At 45.4% G+C, this 21220-nt stretch overlaps 1 protein-coding gene across 3 annotated transcripts; it reads left to right on the top strand.

The window, feature by feature from the left end:
- Nucleotides 1-39: 39 nt before the first annotated feature.
- Nucleotides 40-19571, top strand: setd1a (SET domain containing 1A, histone lysine methyltransferase). 3 transcript variants are annotated; one of them, XM_031834805.1, is made up of 22 exons: nucleotides 40-95; nucleotides 964-1108; nucleotides 1206-1304; nucleotides 1414-1684; nucleotides 1882-2006; nucleotides 2173-2429; nucleotides 2593-4297; nucleotides 4437-5381; nucleotides 6230-6403; nucleotides 6626-6707; nucleotides 6804-6964; nucleotides 7275-7302; nucleotides 7424-7622; nucleotides 7764-7819; nucleotides 7922-9240; nucleotides 9652-9997; nucleotides 10383-10564; nucleotides 11000-11110; nucleotides 11487-11606; nucleotides 11791-11928; nucleotides 12154-14664; nucleotides 16011-19571. In XM_031834805.1, the coding sequence occupies exons 2-21, from the start codon at nucleotides 971-973 to the stop codon at nucleotides 12325-12327; spliced, it is 6630 nt and encodes a 2209-aa protein (XP_031690665.1). In that variant the 5' UTR covers nucleotides 40-95; nucleotides 964-970; the 3' UTR covers nucleotides 12328-14664; nucleotides 16011-19571. The 3 variants fall into 3 exon arrangements, with proteins under 3 accessions (XP_031690665.1, XP_031690666.1, XP_031690664.1); XM_031834806.1 differs by lacking the exon at nucleotides 40-95 and adding an exon at nucleotides 106-768 and having other exon boundaries at nucleotides 9655-9997; XM_031834804.1 differs by lacking the exon at nucleotides 40-95 and adding an exon at nucleotides 106-768.
- Nucleotides 19572-21220: the final 1649 nt, after the last annotated feature.

The raw sequence follows: 21220 nt of genomic DNA, 5'->3' as shown, positions 1-21220 counted from the left end.
ATTTTCATGGATCTGGATGGATTGTGAGAAAAGTGCTGACTTCGAATGACGAAATGTATTAGCAAAGACTGATGGAGTGCAGGCGAGGCTTTCAGGTTTGTTACGCGATGGCCGCTCGTTTAACATTATTTTGTTGTAGGACATAAACAAATATTTCGTGAAATATTACGCTTTGTATGGTAACTACACAGCACCGGGAAAGTATCGACATTGTTATAACTGAGCTATTGTGCCCACTGGCAAAAACGGAGTTATCTTTTCAGTTTGGTACTCAGTGTTTTTCCCTGTTCGTCCTAGGCCTAGCTTCACTTGAGCAGCGGGTTGGTAGTTTCGGATGAAACGGGCAATCGGTTTGAAAGAGGCAGGTTCGGTTAGGCGAGTGAATGACGTTTAGCAAGCTAACTTAGGTCGATCTTTGCATCGTTGTACAGAAATAGTATTTTGAATAACCACTTTCAAATTTATGAAACTTAACTAGCTAGTTGGGATTTGAATAGCTAGCTAGGTAACAAGCTAACTTGTTAAATGAAACTGAGTATGGTAGCAGCTAACGCTAGCTACACATGCTAATCTAGTTTAGATATAGCTAGTTAGTCAAGGTGATCCGAAGTATATAACGAACGTTACAATAAGCTACCGTAGTTATCTAAATCATAACTAGCGGATTGAAAATAGTGGAATCCTATCAAAGCACAGCTAGCTAGCGTGTGACGTTGTCATTGTTTTGACAGCAGCACCAGGCTGGAGCGAGTTTACAGTATGCCAGAGGTAGGTTACCATGACAAGAACTGACGTTTGATGCTACATTGATGTGAGCTGTTTTTTAAAACATGGTTTATTTAACCAAATACGAGTATGTAGCTAGCATCATTTATACTTGTGCCTGTTATGAGGATACAAAATGATGGTAACGTTAGTGACAAAACACTTAATTCAGTTGCATCTCCCACTTCACTCTTCCAGTTATAGCATGGATCCAGACAGTGAGCCGGATACACAACGAGCTCTCAGTTTGCAATGGAAGAGCTATAAGCTCGTCCAAGACCCAGCCACCCGGAGGGTTAACAACAAGATATACCGATATGATGGGGTGCATTTCAGTGTGCCGGTTGGTATTGTTTTTACATAACTGTGTTTATTTTGGAGTAGGGTTGTTGTACATGTCCTGAATTGTAACATGAGCCTTTGACTTGTCATCTCTCCAGGACTCGGGGTTCCCCCCAGTGGGAGATTTGCGGGACCCTCGACCTCGTAGAATCTGGTCCAGGCACACAGAGATGGCCCTGCCAGTGCCCAAGTTCAAAGTTAGAACCCTAACTAACTTGCTGACTCATCATACACTCACACCAGCCTCACTCTCTAAAAGCTGCACTGTAGCATGCTATCTCTAATTTCCTTATTTTGTTCCCAAAGCTGGATGAGTTCTACGTGGGCCCCATTCCCCTCAAGGAGGTGACCTTCGCTCGCCTCAATGACAACATCAAGGAACCCTTCCTGGCTGAGATGTGCGCAAAGTTTGGAGAGGTGGAGGAGATGGAGATATTGTTTCACCCCAAGACCCGTAAGCACCTGGGCCTGGCCCGCGTGCTCTTCACCAGCACCAGGGGGGCGAAGGACACGGTCAAACAGCTGCACAACACCTCCGTCATGGGTAACATCATTCACGCTCAGCTGGACATCAAAGGTATGACATGGATTCATGGCTTAATATCTGTGGTTTGATTTGATATATACATCTATTTTGTATAGAAAAAAACTTCTATTGCAATTACTATTGAAGTATAGAGGTGTTTTATGGAGACATAATTGTTGTCACATTAGAATTTTGTGAAGATATTAGCTACATCCTTGTCTTATGGGTATGTTTGTGTGTATCTGCAGGCCAGCAGAGGCAGAAGTATTATGACCTGATAGTGAGTGGCTCCTACACGCCCCAGACTGTGCCCACAGGAGGCAAGGCCCTGACAGAGCGGTTCCAGCCCCCAGCGCCAACACAACCAGACACGGTACACTCACCAAGGGCTCATCACAACCATCCTACTGACATTTTCATGGAGGATTTACCTTTATGGTCCATCATTCTTGAGAGGCTTTCATAATTTTCTACTGTGTAATGTTTTTTACTTTCTCTGTCTAATTCTCCCATCTTCCTGTTCCTCTCTGTCTGTGTAGTCGTCAGATATCAGGCGGAGACTGTCCTCTGAGATAGCTGGCCTGGCTGCGGGCTTGGCTGCAGGGGTACCGGCTCTCACCCCTGGGAGCACCACCCCCTGCTCTGTGGACACAGGCTTCAGTGAGCAGCGTCTAGACACGACCCCCTCCTCCATGGGGGGGCCCTACACCCCAGGCTCCTCCGCTTCCTCGCAGGGAGGAGGAACGCCCTACACCCCTCGCTCTGTCTCACAGGACTCGGGCTACGCTGTTGCCAGGTCAGTATTGGGGAACAAACACCCTGCATAATAGCTCAGTTGTTAATTTATCCAAAAATGTGTTTGTCATTCCAAAAAGGTATACACATTTCTCTTTATTAGGATAGTAATAGTCAATGTGGTAACTTGTGTTATATATAAACCCTCTATGAACCCTCTTTAGACAAGTTGGATACAGTGCTGGCCCGTTGACCAGTGGCTACCCTCCCCAGGACATGCTTCCCTCCTCCTCCTGTTCCTCCTCTACTGTCTCCTCCTCAGTCGGGGCATACAAAGCTCCCCGGTACTCGGAGGACCCCCATGCACCTCCTCAAGACCTCTACCAAAGGTGTCGCCCCACATACCCCCCTACCGGCCCTTTTCGTCCTAACGAGCCCCCGCTCTACCCCACATACCCAAATGCTGGAGGGGCTGGACAGCACATGGCACACCACCCTGCAATGCCTCCCCCACCTCTTGCACCCCAGTACGAGCAGCCCCCTCTGGCAGACCGGGACAGAGAGAGGGACAGAGAGCGGGACAGGGACTCAGGAGGGCGGCACAGTGCCGGTGGGATTGGCTCTAGAAGGTCATCTTACCAGGAGGCCAACTCTTCCTCCAAGTATTCCCACCACTCGCATCACTCAGAGAGGGAGAGGGGCTACAGACGGGACAGCCTGGGCTCCAGAGAACACGGCAGACACCGTAACCACCACTCGCACAATCACAGCAGCAGTAGTAGCAGCAGCCGGCGACGGAGCAGCCACGACCGAGACAGCAGGGAGAGGGACAGAGACAGCGACTACTCAAACAGCTCCGACCCCAGATTCAACTCCAACTCCCACCGCTCCTCCTCCAACAGCCTGTCCCCGCCTCCATCTGCCTACCCCTCCTACTCCTCCTCCAAAGACCAACCCCCTCCCCACAACCCCTCTGTCTCCTCCCGCCTAGAGCCCTCCTCAGTGTATCGTGCCCAGCCTAGTGGTGCTGGTCCTGGGGAGAGGGGTTCTGTGTCTGACAAGGACCCCCGATCCCACCACACCCCTCTGCCACCCCCTCCACCACCTCCCCTCCCCCCTGCCTCTGTGATAGCGGCGGCAGTAGCAGAGACGCTCAGCGCCCTTGACTTTGGCCAGGAGAGCCCAGTCAGAGAGGAGACGTGGACCAAGCCCAAACGCCGGCCCACCACCCCACCTCCCCCTCCTCAGCATCCCTCCACCCCTCCCTCTTCTCCACCCCACTCCTCCATCGCTTCCTCCTCCACTTCACCCTCCTCCACCTCCCTCCCACACCATCTCCCCTCCTCCACTTCCCTCTCCCCACCCCCCCAGCGAGACTCTTCCTCCCCGGAGCCAGATTCCACCAATGAGAGCCTGCCATTTGTCTACCACAGCAGCAGCTTAGACTCTCGTATTGAGATGCTACTGAAAGAGCAGAAAGCTAAGTTCTCCTTCCTGCCCTCTGATGAAGATGAGGGAGAGGACAGAAAGGAAGAAAGGCAGAGAGAGAAGGTGGCAGCAGCAGGAGAGGGAGGAGCAGCAGGCGAGGGCAGGAGCAATAAGCAGAGGGAGCAGGATGGGGAGAAAGACAGGCGGAGGAGACAAGGAGGAGATGGTGGAGGCCAGCAGAGGAGGAAAGGAGAGAGGGATAGAGACGGCCGTAGAGGGAGGAAGCAGAGAACGGGGGGAGAGGGGAGGAAGAGTCCCACTGTAGTAGCACAAGCTACCCCCTCCTCCTCCTCCACCTTCTCTCCCCGTGTCCCCACCACAGATAACCATACTAGTCTCCATGGAACAGGACCTCTGCAGGAGGAGGCAGCCCAACCTGAGCCTATTGATCCAAGGACCAGACAAGGGGCACAGACACCCCCCTACAACGGAAAGAGTCAGGTAACAACATCTTACTCTGTTAATGGAAATATTGTAGGAATCAGATTGTATGGAAACATTGGTGTATTGTTAGCAGGGATTGTCAGTTGATGCAAGAGTGTGGGAAAATTGTGAATTCTCTCCTCTTTCCTTTCTGCAGTCATCCCCTCATTCCTCTGGGGAAGACATGGAGATCTCCGACGAGGATGAAGAACACACCATTACAGCAGTGACCACCCACCACGCCACTCCTTCCTCCGTCTCTTCTCCATCTTCATCCCAGGCCCCCCTGCCCTCCCAGACAGACCCCTCTACCTCCCCCTCTGACCCCACACAGCACTTTGGCACATCCATGCCTGCTCCACCCATCCCCTCTTACCCCCCTCACCTCCCTCCCCCGGGCTTTTCCCTGCAGCCCCCTCCACCCCCTTGCATCCCCCCACCGCTGGGCCACATGGAGCTGCACCCTGAGTACCCTCCTCACATGCCCCCACACATGTATGACTATGCCAGCAGTATGGAGCTGATGAACCAGTACAGTGGCGGAGCCCCCATGTCCTTCCAGATGCAGACCCAGATGCTGAGTCGGCTGCACCAGCTGAGGATGTCCTCTTCTAATGGCACCGCTGCCCCTGGCGACGCCCCCCCTTCAGACTACTACCACTCCATGCCCCCTCCCCCACACCCCCACCACCCCTACATGGACCAAGAAGGGGGTGGCTATGAGCAGGATCAGCACTACATGCCCCCCCACATGCCCTACGCCTACCCTGGCCCCTCTCAGATGCCCCACCACCACGCCATCCCCCCTCCACACACGGGCTGGGCCCCGCATGTCTTACCCGAACACTACGCGTACCACACCCCTCCGCCCTATGGGACTATGCCTCCTGTGGGGGGAGAGGCCCAGTACGGGGCGGAGGGGGACCCCCAAATGCCCCTGCTAACAGAGAACCCCCACGAGGCCACAGTGCAGCTGGTGCTGGCCACCCTCATCCAGGAGATGAAGAGCATCATGCAGAGGGACCTCAACCGCAAGATGGTGGAGAACATCGCCTTTGGAACCTTTGACGAGTGGTGGGAGCGCAAGGAGACCAAAGCCAAGGTAAGAGAGTGGAACAACATGTTTAGAAAGCACAGAAAAAATGGCCTATACTACATACCTGGTTTGAGGAGTTAGTGAGGTAACTTTTGTCAACCCTTGAGTTCAACTCGGGATAACTGGTACCATGAAAGTGACTCACCCTTCAGCCAGGTACATTTCTATGGCAATGAATCCTTCAGAACTAACCTGCAGGCTAACTCAGGGCTAACTCCATTTATCCTGAATGAAGTGTCTGCCATGAGTTGAGGACCAATTAAATCAGATTCCTTCCCTCTCATCAAGATTCTCTCTCTCCATCATCCCCCTCATTTTATTAATCAAATGGTTTTTTGTATGTTAAACATAAATGTTAAAATACCTATCGCATTACAATTAGTAATGACAGAATGCATTTGAAACTTTTATCTATAGGATTTGGGAAAAAGGTGTTTGTGCATTGATAAGCGCACCAAAGATGACATTAACACCATAGCCTGCTGAATTTGCAAGATAACCTTTCTTGCAATTAGATTTTGGGACAAATTAAAATGTGTCACTTACTCGCCCATGGATTGATGTTTCAGTATTGTCTCGACGAGTTTGTTGTTTGATTATTTACGTGCAACATCCACGCGCAGTTACAAGCCTGCTAGAGTTGGCGACAGGCAGACAAGCAATATCCACCGTTGTATTACGGATGAAATCTGAGCTGGAATGTGAAGCTAACTGAAGCTGGCTAGCTAGCGTAGTATACCCATCTGGTCAATTTAAATGGGTTTCTGATTTCCGTTTTTCAAGTCGTACATAGTTTTCCTGTTGTTTTTTAATCCATTATTTGATTTGCCGTGATACCCGTCCTCCCTCCCCAGCCGTTCCAGACCATGGTTCGGGGTGTGGCTGCAGTAAGGGACGAGGACAAGAAGGAGGAGACCAAGGCCAGCAGCAAGCCCCGGGAGCCCCTCATGTCTCTGGTGGACTGGGCTAAGAGTGGAGGAATGGAAGGCTTCTCACTGAGAGGGGCGCTACGACTACCATCATTCAAGGTAAACAAGTACACAGAGGCAACAGTTGGAACTCTGGAATTGTCCGTCACTGATGTACTGAGCATAGGAAATAGAGATGGATTAGTACTGTACATGTATATAGACATTACACTAATACATGTTCATGAATAGATATTACTCCAATGTATCCATCCATTCACTCAGGGATTTTTTCCACCATAACTTATCATGTTATTAACTGTCTGTGTGTATTGTGTCCAGGTGAAGAGGAAAGAACCTCTGGAGCTAGCAGAGGTAGGAGAGATGAAGAGACCCAAGACACCGCCAGAGGATGACGACGAAGGTGAGCTTTTCATCAATGACCCCCCTCCTTTGGGGATTTGTCACCGACCGTCTTTGTGTTTCCTATGTTGGCTCACCATCTCTCTCCTCCCCCCAGACTCGTACCATGACAAGGGTCTAGAGGGAAGAATGGCAGATGGGGAGGGCCACAGGGCTGAGAGGGACAGCAGGCGGAGGAAGAAGAAGACGAGAAGTCGTAAACCTTGGGACCTGGACAGCGAAGGAGAAGAGACTTCTGACGGTTCTTCTTCAGATAAGGTGTGTGTCTGCATGTGCAAGGGGTAATTTAGCATGAAAATAATTTTTCTCCACATTATAAAGTTTATCTGACCTCAAATTGAATAAATGGCTACAGAAACAATAATGCATGATTCTTCTAATCAGTTGATGATTTCCGCAAGCAGTACATATTTGCAGTGTTGTTGTATTTCCCCATAGTGCTGGCTAGATGGCAGCATTTCACTGTATGCCTCTTCATACTCTGCTGTACTTTGGCTTCATTGACTTGGATTGAACCTGAGACACTGTTGTATATTATCACAAACTGTCCTTCTGTTCCTCTCTGTAGGAGGAGGGAAGTGACAAGGGGTCTGAAGGTAAATCTAGCATTCTTCATGTTATCCTTATTGAAGCCAATGTGCCCCCCTCACAGGCATTCTTATCTACCTTTTCCATCATGCCATCTTATCTCTCACTTCATCTCACTTCTTTCTTCAGATGAGGCCTTGAGTGCGGACAGCGATGATGAGAGCCTCTCCTCATCCACAGAGAGTTCTTCCTCCTCAACATCATCATCCTCCTCTTCCTCTGAAGACGAGGATGAGGAGGAAGGAGAGCAGGCCGGCAGTGGACTGGACACCATGGATGAGTCTACGATGGACAGCACAGCTCTGGACACAGAGAAGGGGGATGACCTGTATGTTTTGAACAGTGTTCCTGTTTTTGAGTATCCAAAATGTTTTCTATATATTTCCTATGGAAGTGTCTTTATTGAAACTTGATTTGTTGCTCAATGTGTGTCTGGGTTGTAACTGACCATTCCACTTGTGCACTCCAGAGAAAAGTCTGCAGCTGCTGTTCCAAAGGCACCGCTCAGCGCCGAGATCAAAGCTGGTTAGTCACACATTTAGTTTCTCTGTTGTGGATGTTCATTTCCATGGCAAGTGCCAATGTTTTTCACCTGATTCATAATTCGAATATGTGCCCATATCTCAGAAATTGCTGCCAGCAAGAAGGATTCATCAACACTCAGCTCAAACGCTCGTCCTCCAGCCCCCCGCCCGTCCTCCCCAATTGACATTGTGCCTCCTCTCAAGAAGCGAAGGAAGACCGTCTCGTTCTCTACCGGGGAGAGCGACTACAAACCCCACCTTCCAACTGTCCCCTTGTCCCCATCTCCCTCCACTGCCTCTCCTCTCTTGTCCCACATGAAATCCCACCTTCCAGACTCCATTTTCATCGCCTCCATACCTGGAACCACCCCCTCCAAGACTCTCTCACTCCTCCCCTTTGCCTCCAAACCAGGCGAAGGCAATGCCCTCTCTCCCTCCCCTGTTCTCACTGTTCCCTCGCCTGTACGCCCCGAAGACTCAAAAAAGAGCCCTGTCCCTCTGGTGTCCCCCCCAATCACCCCCACCAAGTCCCCCAACAAACGGGGGGCCACCCCCAAATCCCCCCCTCCAGTGTGGGTGTGTCGCACCGTGCAGAACCTCCCCCTGGACCACGCTTCCATGGTCAAGATGGCCTTCGAGGAGGCCCCGCCCCCTGTCACAAAGGGCCGGGGCAGGGGACGCCCCAGGACTGTCAGCCTGTCGACCCCCACCCCTCCCTCCTCTTTCAACACCCTCAGAGAGGAGGAGGAGGAGGAGGGACTGCAGACGCTGAGACTCAGTGAGCAGCTGGGAGCATCCAGCCTGCTACAGCTGGGCTCGGCCCCCACGGCTGATCTGTCTGTCCTGGCTGATGTGGCCCTGAAGCTGGCCCCAGATGCTGGAGACTCAGAGGAGACGGAGACGTCAGACGAGGCAGAGGAGCAGAAGATGGAGGAGGAGATGCTCCTCTCTCCCAAAGCCCTCCCCCTGGTTATGGACCCACAGGGCCTGTCTGCCCTGCAGGAGCACAACTATTCCAAAGCCCCCTTCCACCTCATCCCTGCCCAAAAGAAGAGTGTCTCCAAACAGGAGTCTGGGGTGCTCCTCCCTGCAGACTTCAACCATCACGCCATCTCTGGGGTGCTGGAAGCTCCCGAGGAGGTCATAGGGGAACCCCTGCCCTCTAGGGACAGACACCAGGCTGAGTACCTGTCTGGAATGGGGCTGCTGTGTGAGGATGGAGACATGGCCAAGGCCTTTGTGCTGACATCTCTCACCCCATCAGGCAAGAGGAAGGGAATGGCGGTGAGGGGCAGTGAACTGGAGGAGATGGGGAAAGAGAAGAACAAGAAGAGGAGGAGGAAAGATAAGGAAAATCTGGAGTTGCAGCAAATGAAAAAGCAGAAGGAACATCAGACCAAGAAACAGAGGAGGAAACTAGAGGTGTGAGGTTTTGTGGGTTTGTGCTTGAGTCAAGTGTCACAACTAAGAAGTGTTGAGCATGGTGTGTCAACAACATGTAAAGATAGGGTATTGCTCAACCACAGCTTACATTTACTGTAACTTTGTCATCTTAAAATGACATGCAAAGCAATGTCTTTCCTCAATTGCATAAAGTTTCACAGCTTGACAGTTACATGGCCAAATTGTCATGTAAATATATATTAATAATGTCAAACAAATTACTAGTAAATTACAGTCTAATCTAGAAAGTCCCACCCTATGGCCTGATTTGACCAGTATTTAAAAACATGTTACAGGCTAATTTTAGTTCCTGAGTTGACATCTCCCACTCTCTCCTTGTTCCTGTCCCTCTCCCACTCTCTCCCTCTTTCTGTCCCCGGTTCCTGTCAGGAGGTGGACCTGGAGGAGGATGTGGACGTGGAGCAACTGGAGCCAGGTGAGCTGTCTAACACGGAGGACGAGGAAGAGTGGGACGATGTGAGGAAGAGCGAGCGCCTCTTCCTCCAGGAGGCCGGGTTGACTTCGTCGCAGCGTTGGCCCAAGCCCATCCCTGCCCCGGAGCCCGTCACGTTTGACCAGCGCAGCGAGTTTGAGCAGATGACCATCCTGTACGACATCTGGAACTCTGGTCTAGACATGGAGGACATGACGCTGCTGAAGACGACCTACGAGAAGCTGCTGCAGGACGACCACAGCACCGACTGGCTCAACGACACACACTGGGTCCACCACACTGATATCCTTTACTACTGGCAGGGCAGGGGGTTTGGAATGAGGGTTAGAAGCCCTGCTTGTGGTTTAGGATATTCCATGTGTTGATGCCTCTTATGAACAGTTGAGCTGTGTTCTTAAGTAATGTTCCGGTATGTGGAAGTCAGTGGAGGCTTCTGAGAGGAGTGTGGCGCAAATAGAATGGCATCAATCACCTGAAAACCATGTGATTGATGTATTTGATACCATTCCACTCCAGCCATTACCACAAGCCCATCCTCCCCAATTAAGGTGCCACCAACCTCCTGTGGTGGAAGTAGATGAAATGGTGTGTAATGATGCATGTGTATTTAGATGGACTGGTGTGTGTTCAACAGTAACTGTTGTTAGCCTTAACGTATGGCCTGCACTTACCAACATCCCCAACCCGCGGCGTAAGAAGAAGAGTGCAGACGGGCAGCTGCGGGAGCACGTGACAGGCTGTGCCAGGAGCGAGGGCTACTACGCCATCAGCAGGAAGGAGAAGGATGTCTACCTGGATCTGGAACTGCCTGAGCAGGCCCTACTGGAGGCTGCCGACTACGACGCCTCCGTACGCACACCTCTCTTTACCATCTCTCTACTTTTTATATTATATATAGTCTCTGGCTTTTCATACAATGGTGTCATGTTGTTGCTTGTCATTGGCTCTGTGGTCACAGGTTTTGTTCCAATAAGATTGATGACCTTTGGTCATTGAATACAGGGAAGTTGGCGAACAAGTAGTGTATTTCTTATTTTAGCATATGCTTCACAATGCTGTAGGAAGTTCCACCGAGTTTGTCATGCAGATGTATTCAACAGCTTTGCTGCGTCTGCTCGAGGCAATGAAAATGAACTCACTTAATCTGGAGTTAACTATTTTATTGGACATTTAGGGCAAAGTGCCTCTGACTCCGTAGTATTTACATCGAGGCCATGTGATGGTGTGTGTCACCATATGTGTGTCACTGGCCCAATGTAACTCTCCTTCTGTCCTCCCCCTCAGGGCTCAAACCGGCTGCTGTCAGAGAGACGGTCGGAGCAGCGCCGCCTCCTCAGTGCCATAGGCATCCCTGCAGTCATGGACTCTGACCTGCTCAAACTCAATCAGCTCAAGGTACACAACAGCAGCCTGAAACTGTGTACCACTGATGTTGTGTAACTGCTGTGTTACCTCTGCTCTTCAACCACCATGTTATTTCCCATGGGTTTCATTCTGAGAACTCACTTCTGTTACTGTGTAATGAAGACCTTGACCCTTTAAACCCATGCCAGTGTGTTGAAAATGAGACTTTGATTCAGGACTATGGTGAAATCTAGAGGGAAGGCTGATAGTACATTCAATCCGGTTGTCTAGACAAAGCTTGATGAGTTGGTTATTTTAATCAGTTGTGTAGTGCTGGGGGGGTGGGACTGAGTTTGTGAAACCCTGGACTAGAGTAACTAAATGATTATTGCACCACTATGTCACTAACTCTTGCTTCCTTCCTCAGTTCCGTAAGAAGAAGCTTCGATTTGGCCGCAGTAGGATCCATGAATGGGGCCTGTTCACCATGGAGCCCATTGCTGCTGATGAGATGGTCATAGAGTATGTGGGCCAGAATATTAGACAGGTACGGGTCATTGTACTGCTTGAGGACTGTATGTGTCTAGGGCCATATTCTAGTCTGTACTTCATTCATCCATAGTGTTGTGTCATACCATTAGCAATAGACACATGGCAAACATCAGTGTTAGTCTTTCCTGGGTGTTCAGCAGGCATCATTGTTTGACTGTTTGTGCCCGTTTCTTTGCCAGATGGTGGCTGACAACAGAGAGAAGCGTTATGCCCAGCAGGGCATTGGGAGCAGCTACCTGTTCAGAGTGGACCACGACACCATCATTGATGCTACCAAGTTAGGCAACCTGGCACGCTTCATCAACCACTGCTGCACTGTGAGTCAGCCTATTCCTGCACAAGCAAAACAATACAGGATATAAAAATGGAGTGAAGCAACGTGAAGACTAAATAGAAATACACACATTTCCATCATAGATATTTAGTGACTCTGATACACACACAATGTTCACAGTAACATTGACTGGTAAGATCCTCTTAATTAAGTCGTTTTGTTTTCTTTGTATTATCTATAACTGGCCTTCATCCTCTTCCTTCCCTAGCCTAACTGCTATGCAAAGGTGATCACCATAGAATCCCAGAAGAAGATCGTGATCTACTCCAAGCAGGCCATTGGCATGAATGAAGAGATTACCTACGACTACAAGTTCCCTCTAGAGGAAAATAAGATTCCCTGTCTGTGTGGAACAGAGAACTGCCGTGGGACGCTCAACTAGATACCACAGCATGACCACTCATGCAGCAGTACTCCATTTCAGTCCCTCCTGTCCCCGCACCACAACCCCTGACTATAACCAAGAACAAAGCCACACCCACCACCAACAGCCCCCCCCCAGACCCCAAAGCCCACCTGCTCCTCCAGACTGTCAAACAGTTGTCTGTACCATATCCAGAAAACAGAGAGAGACATGCAACGTTTGCACTGTTCACACGCTTTAATTTACCTGGGGTTCTGGTTTATTATCTTAGGGGCTGTGAGACTCTCCTTCCCAGGGGTGCGATTAATAATCGGGCCCCTTCTCCTGTACCCCAAACCCCTGAAATGCAGCATTAGTCTCCTCTGTAGCAGGATTTAATAACTTAGGACCACTTGTTCCCGTTCGTTCAAGGGTGGACATTCTTCTCCCCCCCCTGCCAACAGCCTTTCCTTGGAATAGAGAATGCAACCGTAACCTATCAGAACTGGTTTTGTGTGTCTTGTCTGCCTCCGCACAGATAGAGAGTGGTCCGGAAGCTTCCGCTAACCCAAGCCCTCTGCCCACACCAATCCGCACATAAACGCACAGGATTTACAAACATATTCAGGGTTTTAAAGGCGTTCGTTCGCAGCGCAGTGTTGGTTACACACTCTAATCCATTGGGACTTCAGTTATGCAAGATTTCCAAAAATGAAGATTGTTAGAGCTTTGTCATTTTATAGTATTGCATATTCTTATTACTATTCTTGTTCTGATTTAGTTGCGCGCGCTGTATGTGGGTGCGTGACTCCCCTCACCAGTTTGTTTGGATGAGAGACCATTGACTTAAATATTTGTTTTTCACCATGCTACATAAGAACAAATCATTTGTAGATCAAATAGTCTATGGTGTCACATCAGTTTATCTTTAAAGCTTAAGATAGCTGCTGAGTTTTAGTCTGCAGGTTTATCTAAATTTGGAATGCTTTGTTTGTTTCCTTTACGTTGTCCCCTTTCCCCATTGTGATGTTGTCCCTCCTCACGTTAGGAAGCAGAGAAAGGACCTGACCCATGTGTATCTGTGTGTTTTAAGAGAATGTATTCTTACGAAAGCGAGTAAGTTTTTATTCCTGTCGTGTGAATGTGCTCACTGTCAATTAGTAGTTTTGTGCTATTGAACAACCTGCAAATGTCAGGTTGTCTGTGCTTTTTGTATGACATGGTCAAGGCACACTGTCAGGAAAAATGTTTCTATGAAATCTCCCTTATTTGGCAAACCATTACAGACAAATCTGTTAAAAAAATGTTTTTAATTTAAATGTAACCTTTATTTAACTAGGCAAGTCAGTTAAGAGCAAATTCTTATTTACAATGATGGCCTACCCGGCTCGACACTGGGCCAATTGTGCGCCACCCTATGGGACTCCCAATTACGGCCGGATGTGATACTGCCTGTAATCGAAACCAGGGACTGTAGTGACGTCTCTTGCACTGAGATGCAGTGCCTTAGACCGCTGCGCTACTCGGGAGCCCGAACATATCTCTGCCCCATTGACCCCTATACAAGTGTTGAGGTCTGTGTATGTTGGGCTTAGTCATTGAGTGTGTGTTCTGAATGGTTTTAAAGGGTTAACTTATGTGTAGATCATATCTGGTAAATCTAGTTTCTAGTTAAGTCGATCTCGAGGGGTCATTTTTCACTGTTATTCATGCTCTCTCAACTCAAAGCAGTCGCTGTCCCAAATTTTAATCTTTGATTTAGATGTTTTAAATGTCACAAGGCCCCTCCATGTTCTGTTCCTTCCACAGCAGAAAAGTTATCTATATTTCTTGTGGCAACAGGTGATTTTCAGTACAAACCAACCTCTAACTTTAAAAATAAAAAGATGGAAAAAAAGTTCAGACAAATGTACATATTGTAGAAGTGTTTGTTTCTCGTAGAAACACACTGGTTCCAGTCTGTAAATACGTTGTTCCTTTCCTACTTCCCATGAGGAAAACTGTACATACCTTCCATTGTTCTTTTTTGTTTTTCCTTTTAATTAGATTTTAATATTATTTGCAATATTTCTCTTGTATTAATGCGTTGGACTCTTTTATTAATGGTGCATTAAAATATTTTTTAAAAAAAGTGAAAGCTTTGTTGTTTTTTAAGCCATGGTTGAGTGTCAGGATTTCCCCTAAGCCCCTAGGTTGTCTATAGGTGTTGTTATATTCACTCTGGCTATCTAATGCGATTTCAGAGCACTCTCGTCCAAGTGTGCCGGAGTGCAGAATAACTGAGGAATTTACGAAAGCGCAACAACGGTTGAATGTGTTGGCAAAAAAGATAACGTTCCTAGCCCTTTCATGCGTGAGTTCCAAATATCTCTAACGGTAAGAGTACATTTTATCCGCGCTGCCCTCAAACTAAAGCACGCAGCCTGTTTATATGTATAGGTTGTTTCAACTTCAATTTCAAATGATTTTGTAACAAGTTTTTATTTTCTAAAAACAGTTTGAATTTAGGTGTGTTCCGCCTCCTCATTCATTCATATAAAAATAGTCATTTTTACTTTTGCGGACAATTACATTTTTGGGACATTTCTGACACGGACAAAATTCCCCAAGCACTTCCCAATTGTTAGTGCAGTTCACGTCTGCAGACATTTGTCATCTCCTGTCAGATCAGGATCTGCACACTTATTCACATTTTCATTCCACATTTCTATTGTAGCGTACTGTATGTATGGAGCATAATATATTTGTGTATATTCTTTATCACCGCTGACACGTGAGGTAACGTTACTCATTTTATAACCTTTATGGTGTTATAGTCAATCGTGCTTATGTAGCCACATTCTTCTATTAGCTCTGTAAAACAATGCTAACTGCGTCAGAGAAGTATTATCTTGTGTTGTATTTTGAAACTACCATGGCCTTATGACTCTCAAGTGGTGCAGCGGTCAAAGGCACAGCACAGCACATCAGTGCTAGAGGCGTCACTACAGGCTCCCTGGTTCAAATCCAGGCTGAGTTTCTATCAAAGTTCCTTATTACGTTATAATAGTTTCCGTATGCCGTTTCTGCTGAGGCTCACTGTATGTATGGATCATAATATATTCCTTATAACTGCGGACACGCGAGGTAACGTTACACATCTTTATGGTGTTATAGTCAATCATGCTTACGTAGCTACATTATTCTATTAGCTCTGTAAAACAATGTTAGTTGGGTCAGAGAACTATTAGCTTGTGTTGTATTTTGAAGCTACCCTGGCATTATGACTCCCAAGTGGCACTACATCTCAGTGCTAGAGGCGTCACTACAGACACCCTGGTTCAAATCCAGGCTGTATCACAACTGGCTGTGATTGGGAGTCTCATAGTGCAGCGCACAATTGGCCCAGCGTTGTTCGAGTTTGGCCGGTGTAGGCCATCATTGTAAATAATAATTTGTTCTTAAATTACTTGCCTAGTTAAATAAATAAAAAATATGACCATGGTTTGTTTATTTGGTCTATTCAGCATAGCTCTGTTCTGCCCTGCCTTGTCCCCTTGTGGAGCTCAAAAGTTAGTTTCTTACTGTTATAACTCAAATCTGTGATTTTGTCAATGCAATAAACTATTTTTTATAGCAGTGTTTATTATGTTACTTCTTTGTAGTATTTTGTTTATTGCTATATCCTTATATTGTATTCTAATGAATAATTCCTCTTTATTCTGTACTTTCTGTACTTTCAGAAACCAGAAACATTATTTGCCAATATCATAACTGGAGCAGGACATCTTTGGAGCTGAAGAATGAGGACAGCTTTTGTATGCTAACGTACACTCATTAACAGTTGTACTGGATGAAAACACAGCAAGAAAACACATATGCCAATATGTAATATTAATCTATTTTATTGCAGTACTGGTAGTTGGTTCAACAACTTGTTTTACTAGAGGACAAAAAACTGAATATGCAAAACCCATATTTAATATCCATGCAGTGACTGAACAACAACTGCATTTCCACCCCCATCTCTAAAGGCATAGTATCATGGCAGGTTACCTGTCAAGTCACCTGTCAGGTCAGTCAGTCACTTATTGCTGCAGATGTGCTCAATAATGCTTGAGCATGTGATACTCCTCAAAGCATGGTGAAATACAATACTTCCTGTTCGACCTGACTGTGCCACAGGCCCCTGTGCTGTTGGAGAACAGATGATGGAAGAGTGTGGGACTGCTGTACCAATTGTCCACGTACAAAGTGTGTCCCTTGCCGAGATGAGGAGCCAGCATGGTCATCACCACGGACCCTGACACCCCAAGCCCCTCATAATGTTTGATGTCAGTGGTGGACCCTGTGTAAACTATAATATCCTGGACAAATCCTGTCTTCACGTCGCACATGACAAAGAAATTGACTCCAAACCTGTGCCTTTTGGAGGGAATATATTGACGGAACGCCAGCCTACCTTTCCATAACATCAGGGACTCATCAATGCATAGGTCCTTATATGGCACAAAGACCCGACCAAATGCTGATGTCAGGCTGATAAGAACATTTCTTATTTTGTATAACGGGTCACTTAGGATGGCAGTAGCATTGTTGACGAAATGCAGGCATCGCAGCAGAACTAGGAAGCGGTCTTGGGAAAAGAGGGTGGCAAAGGAGGGAGTTGCAAACATAAGATCTGTGCTCCAGATTCAGGGTTCTCAATGGCTACAAGGTTGGGGGGCAGCTCCTTACTGTCACTGTCAGAACTATGATTCCTGACTTTCATACTCAGACTCATTGTCAGAATTTTACACAATTATTTGTGTATTTACGGTTTTACTCACATGTTTTCAATTCTAGGTGACAAATCATGCATTCCGATTCTTGCACAGATTGTAATGGGCACATATTATGTGTGTAAAATACTTTTTTGAAGGTTGTACTGATTATGATGAGCTAAGCTAATTCCCGCTGTGTAGCCATGTTTGTTGACATACAATGCATTCTGGGTTTCAAGTCTGTTTGACCAAAGATGTTATAACAAAATGAGGTGAGTAAGAGTTCACCATTTTTTTTGAGGACTTCCGGGAAATTAATGGTGGGATGTGAACAACGGTAGATGACACACTCCTTCAACACAAACAGACCAAACTCATCTCGTCTTCTCTTATTATCTTCGGTTTCTGTGAGGAAGAAATGCATGGCTGCTTGTGTTGGGTCAATCTTTCCTCAGCGCTACGGACATAACTCACATTCTCCAAATAAGACCCTTTTTACCCAATTTACCAGGAAAGTACAGGATTTAAGCATCAAATAGAGGCTTTTCTAATTATTTCAGGGGATTTGAATGAAACACCTGATGCATCTGCTGATCGTTTTCCTTCTACAACGAGTCAAAGCCTTCAAAATAGCAATATTATCACTACATTATGCAAGGGTCTCTGTGCTGAGGATGCTTGGCCTTATTTCAATCTGGATGCAAAGGGCTACACCTGGACCAACAAAACTATGTCACGTAAATCTAGAATAGATTTATTCCTAATGTCCCCCTTTTTGTTACAATTTGTTATAGATGTAGATCATCAGTTGGCTCCCTTTTCTGATCATCACTTGATTTCCCTGAGTTTACAAGCTACTAAAAAATCAAAAGGTACTCGGGGATATTGGAAATTAAACAACACACTTCTTAAAGATACCACTCTCATTGAACACATCAAATCGTTAGCTGAAGATATTGTTGCATTAAAAGACTTGGGTCATGGAAGTAATTTTTCAAATATAAAGTCAGAGTGGTAGTCATTAAACGCGCCAAAGAGCTGATGCACTTAAAGAACCATAGAGAAAAGGAGATGATGAGCAAGCTTGACAGTTTTCTAAAGAAAGATAATCTATCTGAAGAAGAGGAGTCTATTCAAGTCTTTACAACTAGAATTAGAACCGCTTTACACGGATCTGGCAAAGGGTGCCTTTGTAAGGTCAAGAGCAAAATGGATTGAAGAGGGGGAAAGAAACACTAGTTACTTTTTTGCACTTGAAAAGATAATCTACAAAAGAACATCTGTAACTGCACTCAGAATTAACAATGTTTTATGCAAAGATCCCATTACAATATCATCATTTGTCAATTCATTTTATGAAAACCTTTGCAGCTCTCAATTTCAGGAAGATGGTTGTGAAAGCTACATTTGCCACATTCAGAATTATGTCCCTGTAATTGAGGATGATTTCCACTCAGTTTGCGATTCACCTGTGTCAACTGAAGAACTTAGAGAGGCTCTGAATTCAATGAAAAAAGGGAAATCACCTGGCCCTGATGGCCTATCAGTTGAATTCTATAGACAGTTTTGGGAGTTACTAGAAGACCCGATTTTTTATGTTTCAAGATTACATTAAAAGTGGGGGGAATAGTCTCCACTATAAAACAGGGCCTTATCTCATTGATTCCGAAGCCCGATAAAGACCCTTCTCTCATTGACAATTGGAGACCAAATTACTTTATTAAATGTTGATTACAAATTGATTGCTCTGGTTTATGCCAAAAGTTTAAAGAAAGGAATAGATACCATTATAAATGAGACTCAAACAGGGTTTATGAAGGGCCGCCACATAAGCTCTAACATTTGTTTAGTCTTGGACCTTATAGATTATTCAGATGCAATTGATTCAGTTGTCATGTTTTTGGACTTCTGTAAAGCCTTTGACACAATTGAACATGAATTTCTCTTTGGGTGTCTTAAACTTTTTGGATTTGGTGAAAATTTGATTAAAGTAATTTGCATGTTTTACAAATATATAAATAGTTCTGTATTACTAAACCTTAATACTTCCAAAATATTTAGTATCAACAGAAGTGTACGTCAGGGATGCCCAATTTCACCATTTTTATTCATTTTGGCTGTGGAACTTCTATCTCTAGATATTACGAATAATGCAAATTTGTATGGCTTAACTATTTTTAACAAAGAAATCAAAATTTCCCAACTGGCTGATAATACTACTCTTTTTTTAAGAGACAAACTGTCACGCCCTGACCTTAGAGAGCCTTTTTATGTCTCTATTTGGTTTGGTCAGGGTGTGATTTGGGCGGACATTCTTATGTTTTGTATTTCTTTGTGTTTGGCCAAGTGTGGTTCCCAATCAGAGGCAGCTGTCTATCGTTGTCTCTGATTGGGAATCATACTTAGGTAGCCTTTTTTTCCCATCTATGTTGTGGGATCTTGTCCTTGTATGGTTGCTATTGAGCCCTACAAGGCTGTACGTTTCGTTGGTTCTCTCGTTCTTGTTTTTCTGGTTATCATTAAAGAATATGCTTAACCTACCCCACGCTGCATCTTGGTCTAATTCCACCAACGACGATCATTACACAAAGACCAGGTCACCCATGCCCTTAATGCTATAACTGCATTTTCTATTGCATCAGGATTAAAACGGAATGTTTCTAAATGTGAAATCTTATGTTTATTTGACTCTGATGATAAACAAATAGAAAATATTCCTGTAAAGGACTGTGTAAAATATTTAGGAATACATCTGTCATCTGATTCCTGCACATCTGTTTCTTGCACAATTTTTCCCCTCATAAAGCTCTCTTGTTGAATAATTCAGACATAACTGTAAGGAATAAGTCATTGTTCTACCCCAGCTGGCATGAGAGGAATATTGACTTTGTTCTTCATGTTTTCGACCACAAGGGTAATATTCTCACATATGAACAATTTATAACATTGAAAGAGTTTCCAATACCTTTCAGAGAGTTTATTTCTGTGATCAAAGCCGTTCCCAGTGGTCTAACTACACTAATGAAAACTCATCTTAGCTTTGGTAATGATCACAAAGTTTATCCAGAACTCAGATTGGAAGGTGTGGGCTTACTTGATAAATCTTGTTGTAATAAATATATAAGACAAATTCTTCATTCACAAAACCAAATTACACAGAGAGGAACATTTTTCTGGAACATGCTTATTCCTGACATTGTCTGGAAAAATGCATGGTTAAGGCCTTACAAATATTGTATACCAAACAAAGTTAAGGAAGTGCACTTAAAATTTTTACAGAAGATATATCCATGTAATTCTATGATATCCAAATGTGTGGCTATTGATGATATCTGCGTTTTCTGTGAAAAAGACGGTGAGAATCTCTCACTTGTCCTTTGTATGTAAATGTGTGTCAGAATTTTAGGAAAACCTTGCAAAATACTTATTTACCATTATGAACACAACCCATGTTTTTGACATGAAAGATATATGTTACTATTGCAATGATAACAAGACCATTGAAATTATTGTGATTTTTTTAAATTCTTAAATAATAAATACAAGAATAACATTTTCCTAAATCATTACAATAAGATGTTTTTCAGAGTGATTACAATTGCACTAGAATAGTTTTTTTTTGTAAATATGTTTTGTTTGTTTTAGTATTTTCTCGTTAATACCTGCGTTCTATTTTGTATGATGTACGAATGTAAATTGTTGATCTGTATTATTTTTAAATATAATTTAAAAAACGTCGGCAAAACAAATTAATTCAATTGTTGTCAGCAGCACCGTTAGTCACTAACGCTCTAGATAACATGAAAATGGCCTAAGCAGCTCTGCTAGGGCGAGTAAAAACGGTCAGACTGATGTTCTCTCATTTCTGTCTGGAAGTAGCTAGCCAATTTTAGCCAGTTAGCTTAGGTGATTGACTGCGGTTGTGAGGTCAGAACGCTCGGACCAACCCTACTCCTCTCTGACCGCTCCGAATATACAAACGGACAATCTGACAACACACTGAATTTACTAACGCCCAGAGCGCACTCTGGCACTCCAGGGTGATTTTACGAACACAGAGATAAGATTGTCTTACAATGAATGTTAAGACATGTTCAGACTAGTTTGAAAATATACTTGTTATGACAACGTAAAAATTGCATGCGGCAGCTTTCGAAAATAAACAAATTAATTGGACTAGCGCCGTCCCA

Source organism: Oncorhynchus kisutch, linkage group LG10, assembly GCF_002021735.2.
Source record: "Oncorhynchus kisutch isolate 150728-3 linkage group LG10, Okis_V2, whole genome shotgun sequence".
Lineage (NCBI taxonomy): Eukaryota > Metazoa > Chordata > Actinopteri > Salmoniformes > Salmonidae > Oncorhynchus > Oncorhynchus kisutch.
Note: the sequence above shows the minus strand (reverse complement) of the source record. Positions and strands in the feature narration are given on the sequence as shown.

Bases quoted from the DNA above. Each gene is read 5' to 3' on its own strand.
- setd1a (XM_031834805.1), top strand. From the start codon at position 971: ATGGATCCAGACAGTGAGCCGGATACACAACGAGCTCTCAGTTTGCAA. The intron at 1,305-1,413 runs GTTAGAACCCTA...TTGTTCCCAAAG, and splicing joins TGCCAGTGCCCAAGTTCAAA to CTGGATGAGTTCTACGTGGG. The intron at 7,820-7,921 runs GTTAGTCACACA...CCCATATCTCAG, and splicing joins CAGCGCCGAGATCAAAGCTG to AAATTGCTGCCAGCAAGAAG.